This window comes from Strix uralensis, chromosome 8 (genome assembly GCF_047716275.1).
Source record: "Strix uralensis isolate ZFMK-TIS-50842 chromosome 8, bStrUra1, whole genome shotgun sequence".
Lineage (NCBI taxonomy): Eukaryota > Metazoa > Chordata > Aves > Strigiformes > Strigidae > Strix > Strix uralensis.
Window position 1 is genome coordinate 25322249 of NC_133979.1, and position 20931 is coordinate 25343179.

The 20931-nt window shown below is 38.9% G+C and overlaps 1 protein-coding gene across 1 annotated transcript; it reads left to right on the plus strand.

Annotated features, from left to right (window-relative positions):
* The first annotated feature begins 2551 nt into the window (after positions 1 to 2551).
* On the plus strand, positions 2552 to 14481 carry ATP6V1G3 (ATPase H+ transporting V1 subunit G3). Its single transcript, XM_074877218.1, has 3 exons — positions 2552 to 2704; positions 10715 to 10815; positions 14032 to 14481. Exons 1-3 carry the CDS (start codon positions 2623 to 2625, stop codon positions 14203 to 14205), a joined length of 357 nt encoding a protein of 118 aa, XP_074733319.1. The 5' UTR covers positions 2552 to 2622; the 3' UTR covers positions 14206 to 14481.
* The last annotated feature ends 6450 nt before the right edge of the window (positions 14482 to 20931 follow it).

Genomic DNA, 20931 nt, shown 5'->3' on the forward strand with positions numbered 1-20931 from the left:
TTACTAGCTTGTGTGATGAGGTAGGAGCCTGTTTGGTCAACTGGTGGCTTAACCTACTTTATTTTAATGAATTATCCATGAAGTGGGATACACAGAGGTGCTACGTCAACATAGTCTAAGATCATCACCGTCATCAAAGAAGCTTTGAAATTAGTTCTAAGTGGCAATACTTTGTGTGGAGTCTAACAAAATATGTATAAGTACCAGCCAAAATAAACGATCATCTTCTCCTCTGCAGAGGTGTACCAGTACATGCCTGATGCCAGTGAGGAGTGCCAGCACGGCATGCCACCACAATGTATATGAACTAACTACATGGAAAATTATAAACTGAGATATTTTTTTTTAATTCAAAAAAACATTGAAATACGTGAACTGTGACATCTGCAGCTCGAATGATCTGCTTAAGAAATGATTTTTTTTAACAATGGAAGAGCTTTGTAATCTGTTCAAGAGTAGATTTTTTTCCATAAAAATTCATCACCTAGAACTATTTTCTGTGAAATATTAAAATTAACAGATTGTAAATATCAAAATTCAGAGCATTACCGAGACCCATGTAACATAATTACAGCATTGAGAACTGCTCTGAAGAATCAGAGGGTCTGCCTCCTGATGCTTTCAGTCAAGTCCAGAAACTCTGAAAGAGTTTCGTTTTCTAGCAGTTTTGTAACATTTACTGTAGCAATGACATTTGCTCGACAAGACCCTTTGCCTGGAATAAACTTTGGATGTCCAAGGCAAGCTTGACATTTCCACTTCCTATTTAATTTTTAAGTAACTACTGCTTTAAGTTCTGAGCCCACGTTTCCTGCTCCAAGTAAACCAAATCTCTTCAGTTTTTTACTTTCATTTTCCACTTCTGCTTTTCTTTGCTGGTCAGATTATTTGGAGCTGAGCCTCAGTGGCACAACAGGCTTCCTAACCCTACAGTTTCCACATTTTCTGTACAATTGATCATCACTTCCTCTTCTACGTCTGATTGAAATAAGCTTCAAGGCTATGCATTAAAATCTTCTAAAAAATAGTGCCATGTCTGCTCTCTTGCCGCTAGAGCAGACCTCTGATTTCAGTGCTGGAGATGAGGAGGCATCTCACATGGTTTCTGGATGAACGAAGAAACTCTGTGACTAATACGCTGTAAGAAATAGGCATTTTCCCAAGAGGGAGCCTGGGTGGAATTTGACACCTCAGTATCACAAATCAGAAAACAAAATAACTTCCTTTTCAAAGTCTCTGTGCTACTGTCATTCAGAGCACATCTGAAGACTGTAATAGGGCAAGAGGTTTCTCCCTTCATTTTTCCTCAAGCCTGCAGCCATTTAGGGAGAAAAACAAAAAACAAACAAAACCAAACAACTTCATAACAACAGTAAACATTTCCTCATAAGGACCAGGTAATGGCCTTGCAGCAAGCAAGTAGCATGGCACATCTGCCCTAGGAAGCCCCAGAAAAGAAAGGGCTCTACAGCAAGGGCCCTTAGCAGAGAGCACCAAATAATTTTTTTATATATGTATTTTATTTTATAATATATGCAGAACTCATATCTCTATATGTGTACATATAAATATATATAATTGTAGCCAGAAAAACCTATTTACATCAGAAGGTGATCTCTGGTCCTGACACAGCTGTGTCAGAAGAACATGCAACAAATATGCTTTACCCATGCTATGAATTATTTTTTTAAAAATCTATTTTAATTATGCATCTTGACATGTCCCCTCCTGAGCAACGGACAAAGTACCTGCAACAGTGGGATCTGTTGGTTTTTTAATAAGGATTCAATATACGAACATTCTGCTTATTCATGCAGTAGCTCACAAGACACTCTTTCCTACAATAGGGAATGGGATGTGCACCTACAACCACACTCACATGTTCTGTTGTGTATTTTAGGACTTGAAAATAAGACCTAGACCACCAGTCATACCCAGAGTCTGGACCTTTGAGCTAATCCCACATCTTCCCACCACAGCACTCATCTCCCTCGTGGCGGATTACGACACAGAGCACACTTCAACCACCACATGCTTTTTTAAACTTTAGTCCCTGATGGATTAATTTCCAATGAAGATTTTTTTTTTTAAAGTAAAAAATCTCTAAGGAATAATGTTAAGATGTAACACCAAACAGAAGCCTACAACCAGTTCACTGTGTTCAACCAAAACTACTTGTTGTCCGAGTCAGATTCTTCAGGTTCAGAGGAAGTTTTATTAAAAGGAAATTCCAAGAAACAGGTTTTTTTTTCTCAGTTCCTCTGACAAGATCAACTATATTGTTTCAGCAATAAAACATTTTTTTTAAAAAAAAACCCTCTATTAAACTACAAACACTTGGTGTGCTCTTCTTTTCCCAGTGTGTTAATTGGACACTTCAGCTTTGCTGTGACCCTGAGGAGGGGAGAACATTCTTTTCAACCTTGCTGCTGTGTTTTTCCAATTGCACTAGTAGGCCTTTTTGCCCAGCAGCAATCCAGACAGAGCCAGCTGGTTTGGTGCAATCTGGAAGGCTGTTTTATTAACAGACAGAACAAAAAGCACAAGGAAGAGCCTGGCAGCTGTATAAAACTCCCTCCGAGCTCCGATCCCCGCAGAAGTTCACCAGCCTCAGCAATCAGCATGACCAGCCAGTCTCAGGGAATCCAGCAGCTTTTGCAGGCAGAAAAACGTGCCAAGGACAAACTGGAGGAAGCCAAAAAAAGTAAGTAGCTAGCCTGGTTTTACTGTAGTTTTCAACTGTAAACTCTTCAGATTGACAGTGGTTCATGGAAAAGCAATATTATTTCACCTGTAACATCACAGCTGTGCTGCTCCTATTCTTTCTTCTCACTTGCATTAGCGCTGTGCCTTGACTACAGACAGGCATTTAACCAAACCTGAACGCTCAGAGTTTGCTTAGAACTCTCTGTGCACATGTGTGCTTGTGAGCTCACACGTGCCTTACTACATTAAACAAGGTTTTCTTTGTTGTATTCATCCTGTCAGTTAGATTTATTCTTGCTTTATCTCAATGCCAATAATGTCATTACAGCCTTCCTCAGCTATTTAAACTAGAAGCTTACATGTCTCTGGCTGCCAGCTCTGCAAGACCTCTATTTCTCTTTACAGGTCTTGTATAAATTTTTCAGTGTTCCCCCTTACTTACAAAATCTAGTAACGTGCCTTCTAATCTCTGCTGGGATTCAAAAAAATTTTATGAAAACAAAGGGAGAATTCAGCACAATGATAGTAACCAAAGTCATGGTACAATCCCAAGCACTGTCAGTACTGTAATAGGTCATTCATCTAAGTCTTATTACATGATACAATTAATCAACAAGTGATTAAATGTTCAATTTAAAATAAATGTCTTGTTTACTGAATGCCTAAATGTCCAGGGCAAAGCATGTGTAAATATGCAATAATAAGAAATTCAAATATTTTTATTCTAGTCATATATAAGGAAAAAAATAATAATAACAAATATAAAAATGAAGGTGTCTGCTAGAATAATTTAAATCAAATAAATAATTCTCCTAGCAGAGTCCTTCCATTATCTATTTCATTCGTTTTCTGCATTCATCTCCCAGGGATTTAATGCAAAATACGGTGACCTTACTCTCCTGAATGTAGGTGCCAACCACATGAGTCACTGACCTGCATTAGCACTGAAACATTAACACTGTTTCATGGAGTTATCTTGATTTAGCAACCTGCAGCAGGATACAATGTTCTCCTGCAAGACTCAACTAAAATGCATGAAGATGATGTCATGTGGAACAAGACTGTGATAAAGGAATATATTTTGTTTTCCAGGGAGAAGCAGAAGCTAAACAAAAATAATCTGTGTAGTTTCTATACCCCTTCTACACACAAATCAGTATTGCTCTGTTTTCATTACTAGTATGACATGTTAATTTGTACAGCAGCACACAAAAATTAAGGAGAAAGGCAATACCCCTTTCCCGAGCACCTGGCCACTGCCTGTGCCTTGCAGAAACAATAGAGGAAAAAAAAATTCTCCCACCTTCATAAAACAGAAAGCTCACAAAATAAGATGTTTGGGGGTTGCTGATGCCAACCTGAAAATAAGGAATAATTAAGAAGTGATTTCATCCTTATATAGCCAAATGAGGTGCTCTGGGTGGGATGGTTCTTCCCGTCCATGTAGGGCAGAGGAAACCCATTGTTCCACAAGGCAAGAAGCAAGAAAGCATATGACCTGGAAAGACACAGCCCCCAGTGGAGGGAGAGGAGGTTTGGTCTGAACACGGGCTGCAGAATCAGGCTTTAGCTATGATAGCTTGATGTTGATTACCCTTTACTTTTGGGGTTGGGTTTTTGTTGTTGCTGTTTTCATTTCATTTGGCTTTGTTTTTAAAACCAGAAAAGCTTTTTCTAAAACAGACACTCAAAAAGAGGTTTTGTAAATTAAGGAACTCCAGAAATGAAAAGTATCATTATAACATACAAGTAATGACCAAACATGAGTGTCTTGCAGAATCCAGACCTAGTTACAGGTGCATTTACTCTATTCTGCAAAAAAAACACGCTCCCCTATCATCATCTCAGCCCCATGCAGAGTTCTTGTGACAAGCACAGGGTTTCTTACAGATAAAGTATCTTCCAGACTCCTGAGTCAGAAACTTGAATTGAACCACTGCTTACATTTACTTCAACACTAATACACTGATAGGAGTTGTTCAGCAGCTACAGAAAAGAAGCAGCTATTAAGAGTTTTATTATCAGTAAAAATATTTAATCAGTATGACTTCCTTCTCTATTACTTTTAAGACCAAACATTTTTTTGCCTTTATAAAAATTAAGGAAAATAAAAATTTCTCATACATAAAAATGGGGGGGGGGCGCGGAATACAGAGCCAGACTTTTTCAGTAGCATACATTGAAAGGGCAAGAGGCAATAGTACAAATCTAAACATAAGAAAACAACTCTATAAATGAGGGAGGTTAAACCCAGGAACAGGCTGTCCAGAGAGGCTGTAGAGTCTCCATCCTTATAGACATCCAAAACCCACTGGATGTGGCCAAGCCTGCTCCAAGCAGGGGGTTGGAGCAGACCCTGCTGACTCCTTCATGCCTCAGCAGCTCTGTGTGATCCCATGAAAAAAACTCAAGCATTTCTAAGTGATTTTATTCCTAAGTAGAGCAGATCAAGGGAAAAAAGTTTAACTAACTAATGAAGTGGCATATTCATCTACAGCCTAAAGACTGTGGTGGATCTTTTTGTTCATGTTAAATACTGCCAACAGTTTCTATTAGGGTGTGAACAGCAAAGCTCATGAGATCTAAAATTCACAAGATCGCACAAGCAAGGTCAGGCCTTAAAGTTTCTGATTTGGGTTTTTCTAAGGATTAGTCCACTCTGGATTATGTGCTAAACCAAGCACCATAGCTAATCTAACAGAATAATTATACCTAGACAATCATTATTATATTCAACATTACTAGAGGTTTTCAGCGAAGCTACAAAATAAAATAAAATTTTTTAAAATTTCCACATTGTCCTTAATTTCAATTTCCCACAGCAATGTTATTAGAGCACGTTAACTATACCAGCATAACTTAAATACGGTGGGACAAGGATAGGGGATTCTTTTAGTGACAAATCTAGTTATGTAAGTCAGAATTACTTCAACAGTCTCTTCTCCAGAGTGATTCTGGAGTTGGATCAGCATCAGCGATTGCATAGTTTGTCTCTGAGCATAAAAACTAAGGTAAAAGGAAATACACGAAATGCAACGAATATATCCAGTGCAATCTGTTAACCTACGCACACACAATTCAGTGAAACAAGGTGAGGACATGCTGCTTCACCGCAGAAGATGCCAGCCCAGATCCTCCTGGTACCAGTTCAGATCAGCAGCTTCTGCTCAGGGCCTGGCACTGTGTGGATCTGGGCTGCAGGTGAAAGCAATGAACCTGTCCAGCGAGTGCTAATGCAGTCCTGTCCCCACTAAACCGTACATATGACCTTCACTGCAAACAGTCATTGCACACCACCACTATACAAATGAGCCCAACTATTCTATTTACATTGTAACGTGAGAAGAATGAATGGCAGATTGTTCACAGGACACAACCAGGAAAAGTCATTTTCAAGGAAATGTGATTAGCAAAACTGCCCTTATGCAAACTCTTCAGTGTTTACAGTTGATACTCACATAAGCAGATCAAAATGTAGTGTGAACACACATAATATTGTACATAAACAGATAATGGGCCTAGTTTTTGCTGACATATGTGCAGCTGTTCATAATGCAAAAATCCACTTTAGATAACTGAAAAATTAGCAAATAAAGCTATATTTATATTTTTGCTTTGCCGTGTGTCTATAGTGCTAAGGCTCCTCTGTACATGCCTTTTCATACTTCTTGCTCAATACCCTTTATCCTGGCTTGCAATATCTGTACTGTATCATTGGCTGATGACATTTATACCTGACAAATTATTAATAGTTTGTTGGCAAATGCACACATGCAAGGCTGAAACAAATTGGTTAAACACAAACCAGTCTGCAATCCTCTGGTCTTTTATACACAGCATTGCTTTATCCATCATTTTTGCTTTAAGCATAATTTGGATCCTCAAAATAAATTAGTATTGTCAGAGCCAAGATATCAATTCCTGAAAATCCTTTTGGGTAAAACAAGGGAAACAACTGTGTCATGAACACTGGGTTTAGCAAAATTTGTTTTCCTATAGATTTTTATATCTTGGCTTGAACTTCTAGTACCTAATAAAATGAAAACTCCAATGAAAGATTTCAGGAAATCAGATTAAAAACAAATGTTAATCAAAAGAAGGTATTGTAAACAGAATTATATCCATGGCACTCTCTTGGATAATATCCGGAACACATTTCATCTACTGAAAAAGCTATACATACCAATCAGCTGCTTCTATTGTGTTTTATTAAAAGTGCAAAACAGTCTTCTCAAAATGAGCATCCCTAAATCCCATTTTTCAGACAATTTAACACTCTTGAAAATAACTGAAATGGTCCTATTTAAAGAAAATATTAATAATTTTTGGCAACTTTTTCATATATGACGATTTCTATGCCGAAATTCAGCTAGAAGCCTAGATATGTTTGAAAACAAAAAGCCAACTTTAGCATGGCAGTTTTTGGAAAGTAAGATAACTTAGTGTTTGAGTAAATTAGAATGCAACATTTTTGCTTTCTACTGTCTTTTTCTTGCAAGATCTAAAAAAACCCCAACAACCTAAAAAACCTCACCAGTTCTTTTGGATCTAACCAGAATTTCATTAACATCACAGAAATACCTAGAAAGCATACAGCCTTTCTCCATGCTAATAATGCCTTCCCATGTTAGGTAAGAAAATTTAATAACAGGCTGACTTGTTACAGAAAGTTGGTTAAGATTTGGCCAATTTAAAATGATGCCTAGAAGCTACCATAATCATGGACAACAGCGGACATGGAAACCAGGCATAACACAGCTGCTTTGCTGCTCCCCCTCTTCAAGGATGGGAAGGAGGGAACAAAGGGGCAGCAGAAAACCTGGCCCCCACAGCATGCCCTTTGGGGAAAAAGTCTATTCAAACTTAGAGCTTTCTGTACCTCACCTTTATGATCCTAGATGAAATATCACAGGGACAGGTTGGTTTGCCCATCCTCCCATGTTTCTTGCCCTTTTTTTGCATGATCTTGGCTGAATTTCAATGCTCTACCACCCATCAGTGTGTAAGGTTTGATTTCAGCTTGTTTGTGCTCTGTGGAGAATCCCGTCCAGATCACTAAGACTTTGAAAAGGCAATCCCATATTGCACAACTAAGGTAGCAGACAAGTGGTTAATAACAGACTGATTAATTAATTTTGGTTGGTCTCTAGTGAAACAGCAGGTTAAGCTCTAGTTTCTGCTTAACTCAATCAGGTGCAGCATATGCACTATCACATATGTTGGCAGTTGCCGATTCTGTCCACAACGTTGTTGAACTAGCAGTAATTTACTCACAGCTTTTCCACTTAATTAAATAGGAAGCAGCAGGTTCCTGCTGTGCCAATCCTAAAGGCATCATGGAAAAATGAAATGACTACCACCCTACAGTGACACCCTATGTATAATGCTTACTCCAGTGCACTGTCAAGAGCTGACATGTATGTATATATATACTTTTTGGTTCACTAGCTACATTGTCAGAGGCAAATGAACTGTTGTTTTACAGTTAATCTCTTTCCATTTTGTGCATTTTAAATGGATTTATCTATCCGGTGGCCAAATATGCAACATATTTACTACAGATGGCCCCCCAGATGGAATTTGAAATTAAAATCCCACTGATTTTGAAATAATTTAATTTGCTATAGAGATTCAGTTCCTCAGCTGGTGAAATTGGCAGAGCTTCATTGTAGTCACTCCCCCGACTTCCAGCTCTAGAGAATCACCTCCCAGCTCTCATCCTAGAGGAAAACCCTATAAAAGGCTGAGCAGCTCCAAATTTGGAGAGGAGAATAAAGGAAACTTCAAAATACAGACCTAAACCTGATTCCAAATTTTGTTGTCCAGACTGATGTCAGGCTCTTACACAAATGTGTCAGTTCACACATACCAGTCCTAAGACTTCATACAGTGAGTAGCAGAAGCTGAAGGAATCAGCCCTTATCAAACAAACACAAACTCTGGAAAAGTACATGCTGGATTTTTAATGCCTCTCTGCCCTTTATACATAAGCACAGTGCCTCAGTGGCAGAAGGACTCTGAGAAATACAATTAACTACACAAGAGAGCACTGCACTGATGAACTGAGACAGTAAAGCTATGTAGTTCCTCACCAGGTTGCTCCTTCTTATAAAAAGCCTTTATACAATCACACACCCCAGGTCCAAGAGTAAGCACACCCACAAAAATCACAGTCCAGGAATCAAGAGTTTAAAAGAAAATTTACCTTCCGGTCATCTCTCTGCTTCTACTCACCCATCTGCAGATAACAAATTCAGAAAAAGCCATCAACTAGGCAAACTGTTTACTACTGCATCAGGCATTTTACCCAGGTTTTTGTTGAATCTCAGATGTATTAGAAGCAACGGTCTTTCTCCCAAGATTCAGCTTCCTCATTGTGCCATATTCAGTGGAAGCAGATTGCTATATGCCACACCTGATAAGGCTTCAGAAGCCCAGCACAGGTGTAACCAATCCAATGTAGCAGCCTGGAGAAAATAAATCAGAAATACTAATGCAGATCTTTCTAGCCTAGCTGGAGAATGTTCCTTAGGATTTCAGAAAAGGCATTGTTTTTTTTCAACTTTTATGCTTGAATTGAAAGATTTTTTAAAAATAAATCCACAACAAACAAACCTTACAAAAGTATTGATATTGATCAGTGATGTTAAGAAGGTAGTTACTAAGTAAATAAACGGATGTTTCACGCATCAGATCAAGATGCCTTTTTCAGTTGCCTAGCCTCCATGCTCTCATTCTTTTGATATCCTAATTTAAGCAACTAAGCAATAGCTTTTTCAGCCATCTCCAGTTATGAAAAGGGAGCAAGTTTATGCCCTCTTACTCCTAAAATTCTAGCTGTACAGCAGAAAGAGACCCCAAAAATCAGCATTAGCCCAGATGTCTCAAATATAACATATCAAATTTCAATTCAAGAGGTTTGCAGCTCCATCAGTTAGAAAGTGACTTTTTCCTCACAAAGCAGTGTAGCAGAGCCCTATGGACATCCATGCAACTTTACCGACTTTATACAAAACAGGCAGGCAGAGATGCATCACCGTGGGGTGGTTATGACATGTTCAATGCTTGCTTCATGTAAAAACTTAAGCATCCCAATCCCATCAAACCTTTGACCCAGGAACTACCTTATGCCCAGTCCTGCAATGATTTAGGTGGGCTTGCTTTGACAAAAACTCAGCTTTTTACATAAGACTATTCACAGTGAACAAAATCAAGTATGTAAACAAGCCTGTTCAGGAGAAAGGCCCTAGTTTCCACTGCAGCCTAAAATGCCACTTTACAGATCACCTTCCTCGAAAAGACTTTTTAATCACTTTCATATTTTCTATGCATTGGTAGAAAATACCATTGACCTCCTTTTCCTCTTAATCACTCACCTCTGCTTTAACAAATGTTAGAGGTAAAGGATGGGGGAGAAGAGGACAAAGCCTGAAGGTTGCAACTTAGTTCAGTAGTGGTTAAGACGTATCTTGCAGTACTTTGGAAATCTGCCAGCTCTAAGCAGAATCCAGTTGGTGTGGGATGAAGGGATGCTGGCAACCAATCAATACAGCAAATCGTACAGAATAACATCTTTTCCCATCAGTGACAACTAAAATCTGTTATCTGGCTGCTACTATTGCTGATAAAGGAAAGACAGATATTTATTTAAACACCAAGCTGTGATTTAAAAAAAAAAAAAAAAGCATTTGTGTTGTGAGAAAATGCGTAGTTGCAAGAAAACTTCTGTTGTTAGCAAACCAACAAGCTTTTCATTTGATGTGTGCTTTCACACAGAGAGTTGGTCTCAGAAGATGGGTACTTGTGTAACTGGTTTTCAATCAAAAAGTACCCTACCTAAATTGCTTTGCCTCTTCTGACCATTCTTGTGCAAATAAAGCTACTGTTGACTTTGTTTGAAGCTCTGTCCGTTTTACTATGCCATGTAAAATACCTCTGATTTAGAGAGATCTCTCTTTTGGGATACAGTGACAAGTGTGAAGTAAATCCCTGTTTCTTCCCCCATTAGGAAAGGGAAAGAGGCTGAAGCAGGCCAAAGAAGAAGCCATAGCTGAGATAGACCACTACAGGTTACAGAGGGAGAAGGAATTTAGGAACAAGCAAACAAACGTAAGTAAGAAACCTGCGTATGTTCTTTTGTAGTGTCAGTCTGCTCAATGGTAAAACAAATTGCTTCAGTGTTACATGGAGACATCTGCAAACCAATGTGATCATACTGATTAAACACAGAGATATCACCGGTGATGTGTATAGACGTCATTTTGACTTTTTCACAGGCTTTGAATGCATTTGTAGAAGGTATTGTGGACTTTAACCACTAAAATTGTCTAGATTCTGTATTTGGTTCATGCTTGTCCTTTGAAGATATATCTCCCTTAAGGTAAAATATCTTTGGGTCCTCTTTCTTTAACTCCAGACAGACCTCATTCCTGTCTTGAAACTGGAGGTTTCAGTAAGGTGGATGTTTCAATAAAAGCAAAGATTTAAAATCTTTCTTTCTATTTCGGTTCCACTTTAGCTGACTTTTTTCACTGCATACAAGACTGCATCTCTGATGAAGTGAAATCACCAAACATTGTTTTTCACTACGTTTTCATAGTGAAAGTGGTCTGGCTGATATTTTCATGTCTGAATTATAGAACATTTTATACATTTATGCCAGCTTGCAGTTTTCTTTAGTATTTTCATGAAGGTTCACAAACGGTTCGCTTTTTACTTGGTGACCTTCCTCACGTTTTTGTTCTTGTTTTTTCCCCTGCTTGTTTTGTGCAAAGGCAAGGAAACTACATGTGCAAAAGCAGCCACAAAAAAAGCCAAAGAGGTCAAATAAAAACTGCTTTACAAACCTGTCATTTCAGTCACACTTCACATAAAACATTTTACAGCAGAGATCACAAGCCTTGGGAACAGATATACACACAAAGTCTCTAACATACACTGCCAGCCCCCAGACACACTGTCACACAGCCAGGCCAGGTGAAATTGTCTCATATGTACAATTTCAGATGTTTACTGACACTAAAGTAAAGTAAAAACACCTCTAAAATTTGTTCACCTTTTCAGTCAAGCCAGACTTCTTGGTTTAGGTCTAAAATAGCAGAAGAGAAAAGATGTTGCTTTGGTGTGAATTCAATTTTTTCATCACAAAATTAAAGCTGCAGGGGAAGGTCAGTGTTTGTCAACTGAATATTTCACACAAGCAGGACAGAGCACATATTGCTCCTCAAATGACAGCATGTTGCACAAGATCATTGCAGTCCTCCTTCACGTTCCCTGACCCCATTATGTCGAACATTTATCTACCCAGACAAATGTCATCATTATTAACCTGTGCCTGGAAGGCAGTCAGGAGTTCCAGCTAAACCAGTGCAGAGGGAATACTGATGCCCAATTCAGTTTACTGGCTCAGGTATTCAGACACAAGTGTTTTTAATTCTTTGTCACAGTCTCATTTAATGCTATTCCTCTTCTTACTTTGTGTTGCTGTATCCAAACTGGGGTAAATTTTCTCATACTATGAGATGTTCCACATCAGCCCAGAATGAACAACAGCAGCAACAGCAAATAACAATTCATTTGAGGTTAGAGTGACAATACGCAAGATCTTTTTTCAAAATATACAAAATTTAAGCCCAGATCTCAAACCAATTTTGGTAGTGTTCATGGTGTTTGTACTCAGGGTCTGATATCACCGAACTCTGGAAATGTGCAGTCTAGTTCTGAATTTTGTTGCTTCCAATTCAGTGTAACATTTTAGCAACTCTAGAATGACATTAGCATAAAACCAGTATGGGCAAAATAAGGGACAGACCTTCAAGGTCAGCAGAAATCATAGATCAAGCAGGGCATTGTCTGCATTCTGAAAAGAAAAAGGTCCTCAAGTTCAGAAGCAGAAAAAGGGGAAAAACAAATGTAGAAGAGTAAGAATCTACTATCTCAAGTTACAGTATTAACATGAACTGACAGAGCAAGTTCCCAGTCTACAGAGGCTCTTCTTAAAATTATAATACTTTTCTTGAGGTTTTTCAAAAGTATTTAGTAGCTAGATAACATGTAACCATCTGGGATCTCTAGAAAGATATTTTCCCCAGTGGAAAAAAATCAGCTTCATAAATCTGGTCTAAGCTGTACAATCTTTCCCACATGAGACCGTTACAACTTGTCTAAAAGCTAAAATAAAATGCCAGCTAAAAATAGCTACTATAGAAAACTATAATCTTTTCCTGATATTTACAATTATGTCTACATCCTGTATTCTTCCAAATTGGAAGTTGTTTTACATCTGGATTACAGACAAGCTTCTTACTACGTTGCCACGTACTGATAAATAGAATTGCAAAGGTGATATGTGCAAAAGATCTTAACTTAGTTGCTTTTCCATCTTTTAAGGACTACGTTGGGCTGAAATCACAAGGAAAATAAAGCTAATGACTCGTCCCTTGTTTTTGGTCATCCTCTAGGTATCCCACTAACAGCACAGGTTAGCTTCAGCTGCTAGTCCACCCCAGAGAACCATGGTAGGAACAAGAAGAATATGTTATTTATTCCTTTCTTACTCTGTTAGTGTGCAGAAATGTCTTCTGCTCTCCCCGGTGGAATTCTTTAGCTGGAAACCAATTTCTCTGCTGGTATCTGAAGGACATTTCCATGAAGGAAGAATTCAAGGGATGTTGGGGCAGTGGGGGAGGAGGGAGCAAAGTCACGGATTTGGAACACGTACATCTGTTTATAACATAACCTTGCTAAAATGTTCAGTGAGTCAATTAAATTCTAAGCAAATGTCCTGATATTAAGTGTGCCAGAAGCTGTCTGGTATTTCGCCAGATAAGAAAATGTAACATTAAAAGACCTTGTCTGAGGCCTGTTGAGGGTTATACATCACTAACTGCTGAAGATATTTCAAGTACTCTGAAAGTGTAATTATGCATTTTCAGGAAGGCTTTCCCATGTTTTGCTCCTTAGCCATGCTCACATGCATTCTCAGTAAGGCCAAGCAAAGCTCACTGGTGATAGCCCTTAGTTGACTAGTCATTAAAATAGAAAACAAATTAAAATGAGTGCTACAAAAGACAAAACATGTACAATGTTGTTCCCACAGTGAGCTGGGAAAATTTCATTACGTGGGGAGATACCCATTGCTAATGAGCTTATGAAAGTTCCCTTTAATCCTGTTTTTATATGTACAGTTCAACATAGATCATACCCTTACTGTTAGAAAGCACTGTGACATGTTTGCATTATGTTTATGACAGATGATGAAAAAAAGTACAATAAACATAGCCATATATAACCCTTTATTTTGCTTAGAGGACTTCTGCTTTTCAGGTAATGGGCTCCCAAGGTAACCTCTCTGCTAAAATAGAAGAGCAAACAACAGAAACCATCCGAAACCTCACTAGCAGCTACCACAAGAACATGGAGAGCATGATGAAAAAGCTTTTGAGCATGATATGTGACATCAACCCTGAAGTTCACCCAAACTTCAGACACGCAGTTTAAGATCCACTGATGTGCTGGAGAAGGATGTTTGTAAAAAGTAGCCTTCTTTCTTGATAAGTATAAATATTTCCTCATTTATTGTCTCTGTATGTGAGAAAAAAAAAAAAGAACACTAAAGCCAAAAGCACATGGTTCCACATAGGCTTTTGATGTGACAAGAATCATACAGGTTTTCACAAGCATTTGTTGGAATATTGCTTCCTGTTGGTAGCTAAGCCCTTGTCATGTAGATGGGGGCAAGTCAACAACAGCATAATAAATGATTATTTGAAACCAGCAGCTTTTCAGTGGGAGTCTTTTCTCTTATAAAATGTTCTGTACTAGGATGTGGTGTTGCATAAAGCCTGTTTATCCCAATCTTTACTGTACTTCAAGTCCCATGAAATAGAATATCACAAAAACTTAAAATTAAGCATTTCTGTTTTCCTGTGACACACAGAGTGGTCAGGTTATGGAACACATAGGAACTCTGTAGCTTTTGGTCAAAAAGAATAGGTCAAAACATTTTCAGGTTTTGTATGCTAATTTAAAACAAAATATAGCTGACTTGTACAGAACTCTCAAAAGCCATACTCAAAGTATTGTCCTGTGTTTAACTACACCACAAACCACAAACTTTATATAGCTTTGTTAAGTCTGAAAAATGAGAACAGGAATAACCATTATTTACGAAATTGCTTTGGTTCAAGGTGCAGACTAGCACATCCATCATGATCTATACAGTTACACTGAAAGCAAAGGAATCCATGGGCTCAAACTCTACACCCATTACACTAAATGGTACCTTAATCCACAGGTTGTTCACAGAAATCACGTCAGTTAGAGCTCACTTCTGTTACCCTAAGTGACCTTGAGTAATACTTCCCTCTGCAATGGCATGGATTTCCCTTGGAATAAATTCTACTGAAGTTAGGAAAATACAATATGATGTGGTGCTTTCAAGGTGAAGCCCATTAAATCTGATTGGAGGCACTGATGAAGTGGGGGTCTGGCACACACCTGCATCAAGAAGCCCCTTAATACCTTGTCTCCACTACAAAATTACACTGAATTAGAAAAGAAGCTTGAGAAATTGCAGTGACTAGCAAACAATAGCCATGATTTTCAGTCCACATAGACACAGACAAATCATTTCAATTTCACAGCAGCTAGTCATAGGCAATCTCCTGTTCCAGTGAGGTTTACACAGCTGACATGCTGTCATGTGTAAAATGACCATAAAGCTGTAGTCAACTTAATGTCAGCAAACATGACTCCTCAAGGCTGTGCCTGGATGCTACATAATCTCCAAGCCCTGATTGTTAGAGTCTCCTGTGCTTGATTATATTCTCTGGGGATGCAAGGATGCCGAGGAGTGGGAAAGAGACTAGAAATCCTACTGACATCAGCTGAAAGGCTCATTTATTTAGGAGTGCTTTGCTTTGAATCAAGTTGTGATGGGCTTTGACTTACTGAGGGGTTGAAGGAACGCCAGTCCCAGCCTAGGCACACGAGCCAAGGCAGGCACTCTCCTGCACGGCACAGGGCAGTCAGGATTGCCTCATCACCTAGGTGCACAGGCCTCCACTTTGGGTCATGGCTCCAGTCCCAGTGTAGCACTCAGCCGTGAAGCATATGTCTTCTGTGAACTTAGTCACTAAGGGGGAACACTAATCTCTCACAATGACTCACTGCAGTGTTCAGGACTGCTCCACTTTCCCTTCTGGGCTACCTCAGCACCCTTTCCACCAGTTCTCACTTCTAAACATACAGAAGTGTTGCAGGTTCAGCTGCAGAACTGAAGCAATGGGGTGTCCATTAACAGCTGTATGGGATAACAACACACATCCCCGTAAGGCAAGAGCAGAATTGCCACCACATAGTGGGCAGCAAACCAGAGAAGCAGCTTTTCAGGAGGCCAGAACCCAGATTACATGAAACAAAGCTTTGTCTTTCTGCACTGCCCTGCTTCTTTTTATGACATTCCCCCTTTCCTTCATTCTTGCCAAAATCTGTCTTCTGTCAACACCTGCTTCTCCTGCAAAGCTTCTGCCCTCCGTTTAAGTCTACTCTCTACCCTCTGGTCCTAACAGCCACACACATCTCTTATTCAAATCTCCTTTAAAATACATTATCAAAGGAATACATCCCTCTTGACAAAAGCCCAAGCACGTGGTGGGGGACAGCAGAAGCCACCGGCAGCATGGATGAGCGCTGTCTGGAGGGGACGGTGCAGTTGTGCCATCTCTCACGCAGTAACACTGCACTACAATCATGGCAATGCCCTGCCTGTGCCCTTGCTATCACCTGCATACCTGAGATATAAATTGGATCTTAAGTACTCAAACGATCTGAACGTGATTATTTTCTTGAACTGTAGCCAGAATGAAGAGCTACTGCTCATGAAAAAGGAACTAATTTGTTATGATTAGCTCTTTGATCTTGAGAGATTTAACCTGAGAGCTTTGAGCACTCTGCATTTGCTCTCTTCTACACTCATTCCTACTTCTGGACAGGCAAAGGGTGTTTATATCATCACTTTTAGCTGTACAGAGGTAAAGGTCAAAGACTTCATGTAATTTGGCAAGATACTGTTTTTTTTAAATGAAGAGCTTGAAGTCCCAGATGTATCAATGGAATATTGAGATGCCAAGAAAATGCCTCCTGAATTTACAAAATGCACAAAATATCTTATGTGTGACATTCACATATTCAGGATAATGGCAAATAATCATTGCACACAAAAGAAAAATAAATAATAGAAGCAAGGAGGGTTAATTTCAGAATGCTTTTAAATGCATTAGAAAAAGTAAAAATGATTAATCTGTATTAGCAGTTACCTACCACAGATGATTACAAATGCCCTGCCATCTTCTGGGCAGTATCCCCAGACCCCAGACCCCAACCCTCGCAGTGCCCTGACACTCTATTACCTAATATGTACCAATGCAGTTGCCAAATAAAATGACAACATCTCACATATGACAACACAAACAAATTTAAGAAATAGAAAACTGCAAATAGATAGCATTCATGCCTGTGTAAATATTTTTTTTTCATAAATACCTTTGAAATCAGGGTCTTAGCAAATACCTGAATTGCTCCCTGTGAAGGTTTCCCTCTCTCCAGCCATACTCTTCCTCTGGAAACAGTGGTTACCTGACCATGACATCGCTTCAGACAGCAGGATTCTCTTCACATGATTGGAAGGCAAACTCTGTAAAGGAATAACTATTATCCTTCCCTTGTCAGCAATAACTGTACATAGCAACAGTGATTAGCGCTTTCAGTATTTCAATTAGTATCTTCTTATCAATAAATCAGTAATCAATAAAAAGAATGGAGCTGATTCAAGGTCTATGTCTGATCCCATCAAGATCAGCTGAAGAACACCCAGAGTGGGAGCTATTAGGACTGAAACAAGAAACTTGGGGAGTTTCCTAGACTGGTTGAATTCTACACTGGCTTGCAAGAGGGCGTTAAGAAGGATTTTGCTGTCTGAGAAAGAAAAGCTGTATTATACAAGAACTTCTAAATCCACTGATTATAAAGTGCCTTGAACAATAAGTAGTGGAAAAGGTCAGACCCGTGGAAAGTGCGAGAACTGTTTTATAAAACTCATGACATAGTTTGGGGTGAATTTCTCTGGCTGTTTTGTTATATATGAGGACGTAGTGATGTGATTCCCATTCATGGGTGATGAGGGAAGATCTCTGAACTCATACAGATAAGACAGAATATCTTTCAAGTCTAAATAAAGTAAAATGGAACACACATGAAGAATTAATACTATGCTCTATGTAGAGACTTTCTACTGACTTTCCCATTAACTTCTGAAGAGTTTGGAAGCTGAGATTTGGGAAGTCAAAACCAGATGTTAATCTATTACATGGATTATGTTATTAAATGAAATCAGATTTCATTCCTTGTATATAGTTGCATCAACTAATTTTTCCGTATTAAAGTATACTTGGAAGTTCATATAATCTGTAAAACAATTCGTTCTTGTAAATGATCTTATGTAGGACATAAGCGTATGTGTGAAGCTCTTTACAGAACAAAATATTTTTGTCCCTGACTTAAAAGGCTTTGTAGTTTAAGGACTGTAAGCAATGTCTCCCTATAAGATGGGACAAGATGACCTGCTGTTGAAGAACTCAGGAACTACAACAGGACAGGTGACAACAGGCTGCCATGACACACAATCACGGGAGATGTGAACCTGCAGATACGTACCTTCACAAGCAGCCTTGCCCAAAAGCATCCTTAACTGCGGGCAAAGCAGGAAAGACGTCTGTGTGTAAGGATTTATTGAGCATCCCTGCAGCAAGGGTCTGTGTTGAACTCTGGGTACATATCTAGGCAGGTTGAGACTTCATGCTGAGTCTGGGGATGAAATATAAACATGTTTTTAGGCTACTAAGCGATACCTTCCAACATTTGCAGTAGCATTGGCTATTTGCTATACTGACAGGCAGGTCGTACTGTCATCAATTAAATGCATAGCTATTGTGAAATAGTAACAATTCTTAAAAAAGAAAGAATGAGCCTTGCCCCTACGGTCCACTTAATGGGAAGACATTACCTTCAACTGGAATTCCTCCTAACGAAGATTGTATGAGAAAGTGCTGCATCTTTCAACTATGGATTTGTTTTTTCTCAAATAACAGTGTGCAGACTAATCAAATGTAACCTAGACACAATTATTCTTCAGTCACAGGCACCTGTCAGGTTCCTACTCTAGGATGTCCTCACCACAGAATGGTACCCATGTGGCATCTCATCCTCGCCTTCTTCATACCCTGGGGCAAAGAACATTCCCTGACTGTCCAACAACTGAATGGGGAGCCAGGTGCTACTGAAAATAAACATAAGAGAAGGAAAGGATACCGGACAAAGATTTTGGGGTGAGAGGAGCAATTCCAGTTCTTTTCTGTTCCAGGAACCCACCACTGGCATGTGTTGATTAAGTAGGAAACTTGAATGTTATGTAAAGTCATGTTCTGCTTCATGTATACAATACATACACTTCAAAATAATTTCCTCCATTTCATCGCAGAAAGAGAGGAAACGCCTGTTACACAATACTCAAGTGTCATATATTCCTGCCAGGTTCAGAGTGGCCTGTCCTTCGCAGATTTGATTATTCCGCATTTTATGATAGTATAAGGCACTTCAAGCCCTGAGTCTTCCCTGAGGAATGTTAACGCTTGTTAGAAGTACATGACCCAACCGGTATTACTACAAAACACTTGGAAAATGTTACATCGGAGTACTATTAATACACTCTATTGCACTTACAGGACATGACTGCATGCGGAAAATCTGATGACTTGCAAGTTTATTAACTTACTGAGATTCCGCCTTGCTTTTATGAAAGATATGCCACAACTGAATTACCTGACCCAGGGTGATTCCTGAAAGTCCCTCTTGCCCTAGATACCCAGTTTATTTACAGGTACATCAGATTCCAATACGCTACCAAATTTCCATATCGCTTTTGGAAATAGAGGCATTTTGAGTAGAGCTGTGCTCCAAAAACTGCTAGTTTGGTTAAAAACAATCTTTCCATGAAATTTCATGCCAGAAGAACTTGCTATTAAATAGACTTTGCTTTAAGAGACACAGTATTTATAATTCAATTCACTTGTAACAAACCAAATAGCATAAATATCAATATAAAACAGAGCAGCAATGTCAATATAACCTAATTTGTATAACCTCCTGTATATATTTCATGTAAATATATATTTTACAATCCTGTGGCATTGATTTATTGTAGAAAATAGACAGATAGATAAAACATATATATAACATAAACATAATTTAATTATGCATGTGTCACTGTGGAAAATAAATGTAGCATTTTGCAGCAGTCTTTTCAGACTTACTTGTGGGAAACAGTGCAAATACATGAGCAATCGGGATAATTCATACCTGTGCTTAAAATTAAGCAAAGGTGAAGTGCAGTGGCAGCTCAGAGAGCAGAAGGGAGACGTACCAGCAAGGACAGGCTGCCAGGGCACTGCGGGTGCTGGAAATTGCTCCCACTGTGCATTCTGAGCCACATGTCTTCTCTGCGTCCGGCGGCTGGCCCCGCTCTTCTACCACCCCAGGCACATATGCCAGGACTCTCTAATAACCTCAGGAGCTACTTGGTAACCCATTTCATAAACCTGGCTCCCCATGCATCAGGAGGATGTCTTCTACCTCTTGGTCATGGTCTCCCAGCTGGTAGCAGTAGTGAAAAATATTTAATAAATGAAATAATTGTGTCTTATATCAGATTAACACTTTGTAACAACATATCTACTACTATCAGTTTCAAGGAAAAAAAACAGCATTGTTTCCTATTAACACACAACTGTTCTGTCTGCATGTGTTATGGGAAATGTTTCTTGTGGCACAGGCTGCCAAACCTGTTCAGTATATTTTCCCTAACGGCTTTTCCATTCAGCTCCGGAGTAAGTAAATTAATATTCAGAATGTTTTTCTTTTTTTAAGCCATTTTTTTTCCATATCAATTCTTGAATACCCTTTGGAGTCACCCACAAAAGTGACACTGAGACAATAATTTACTCCAAGATAAAGAGTTGGCAGAATCTTCACACATTTCCATAAGTACTCCAATTCCTACTAACTTACACAATTTTTACTTACAGTTACCTATGTATATGAGCACAAATATGTCCCCTATGTATATTTTATATTAAAAAAGTTATTTTCATTATTCATTCAGTTTCTGGT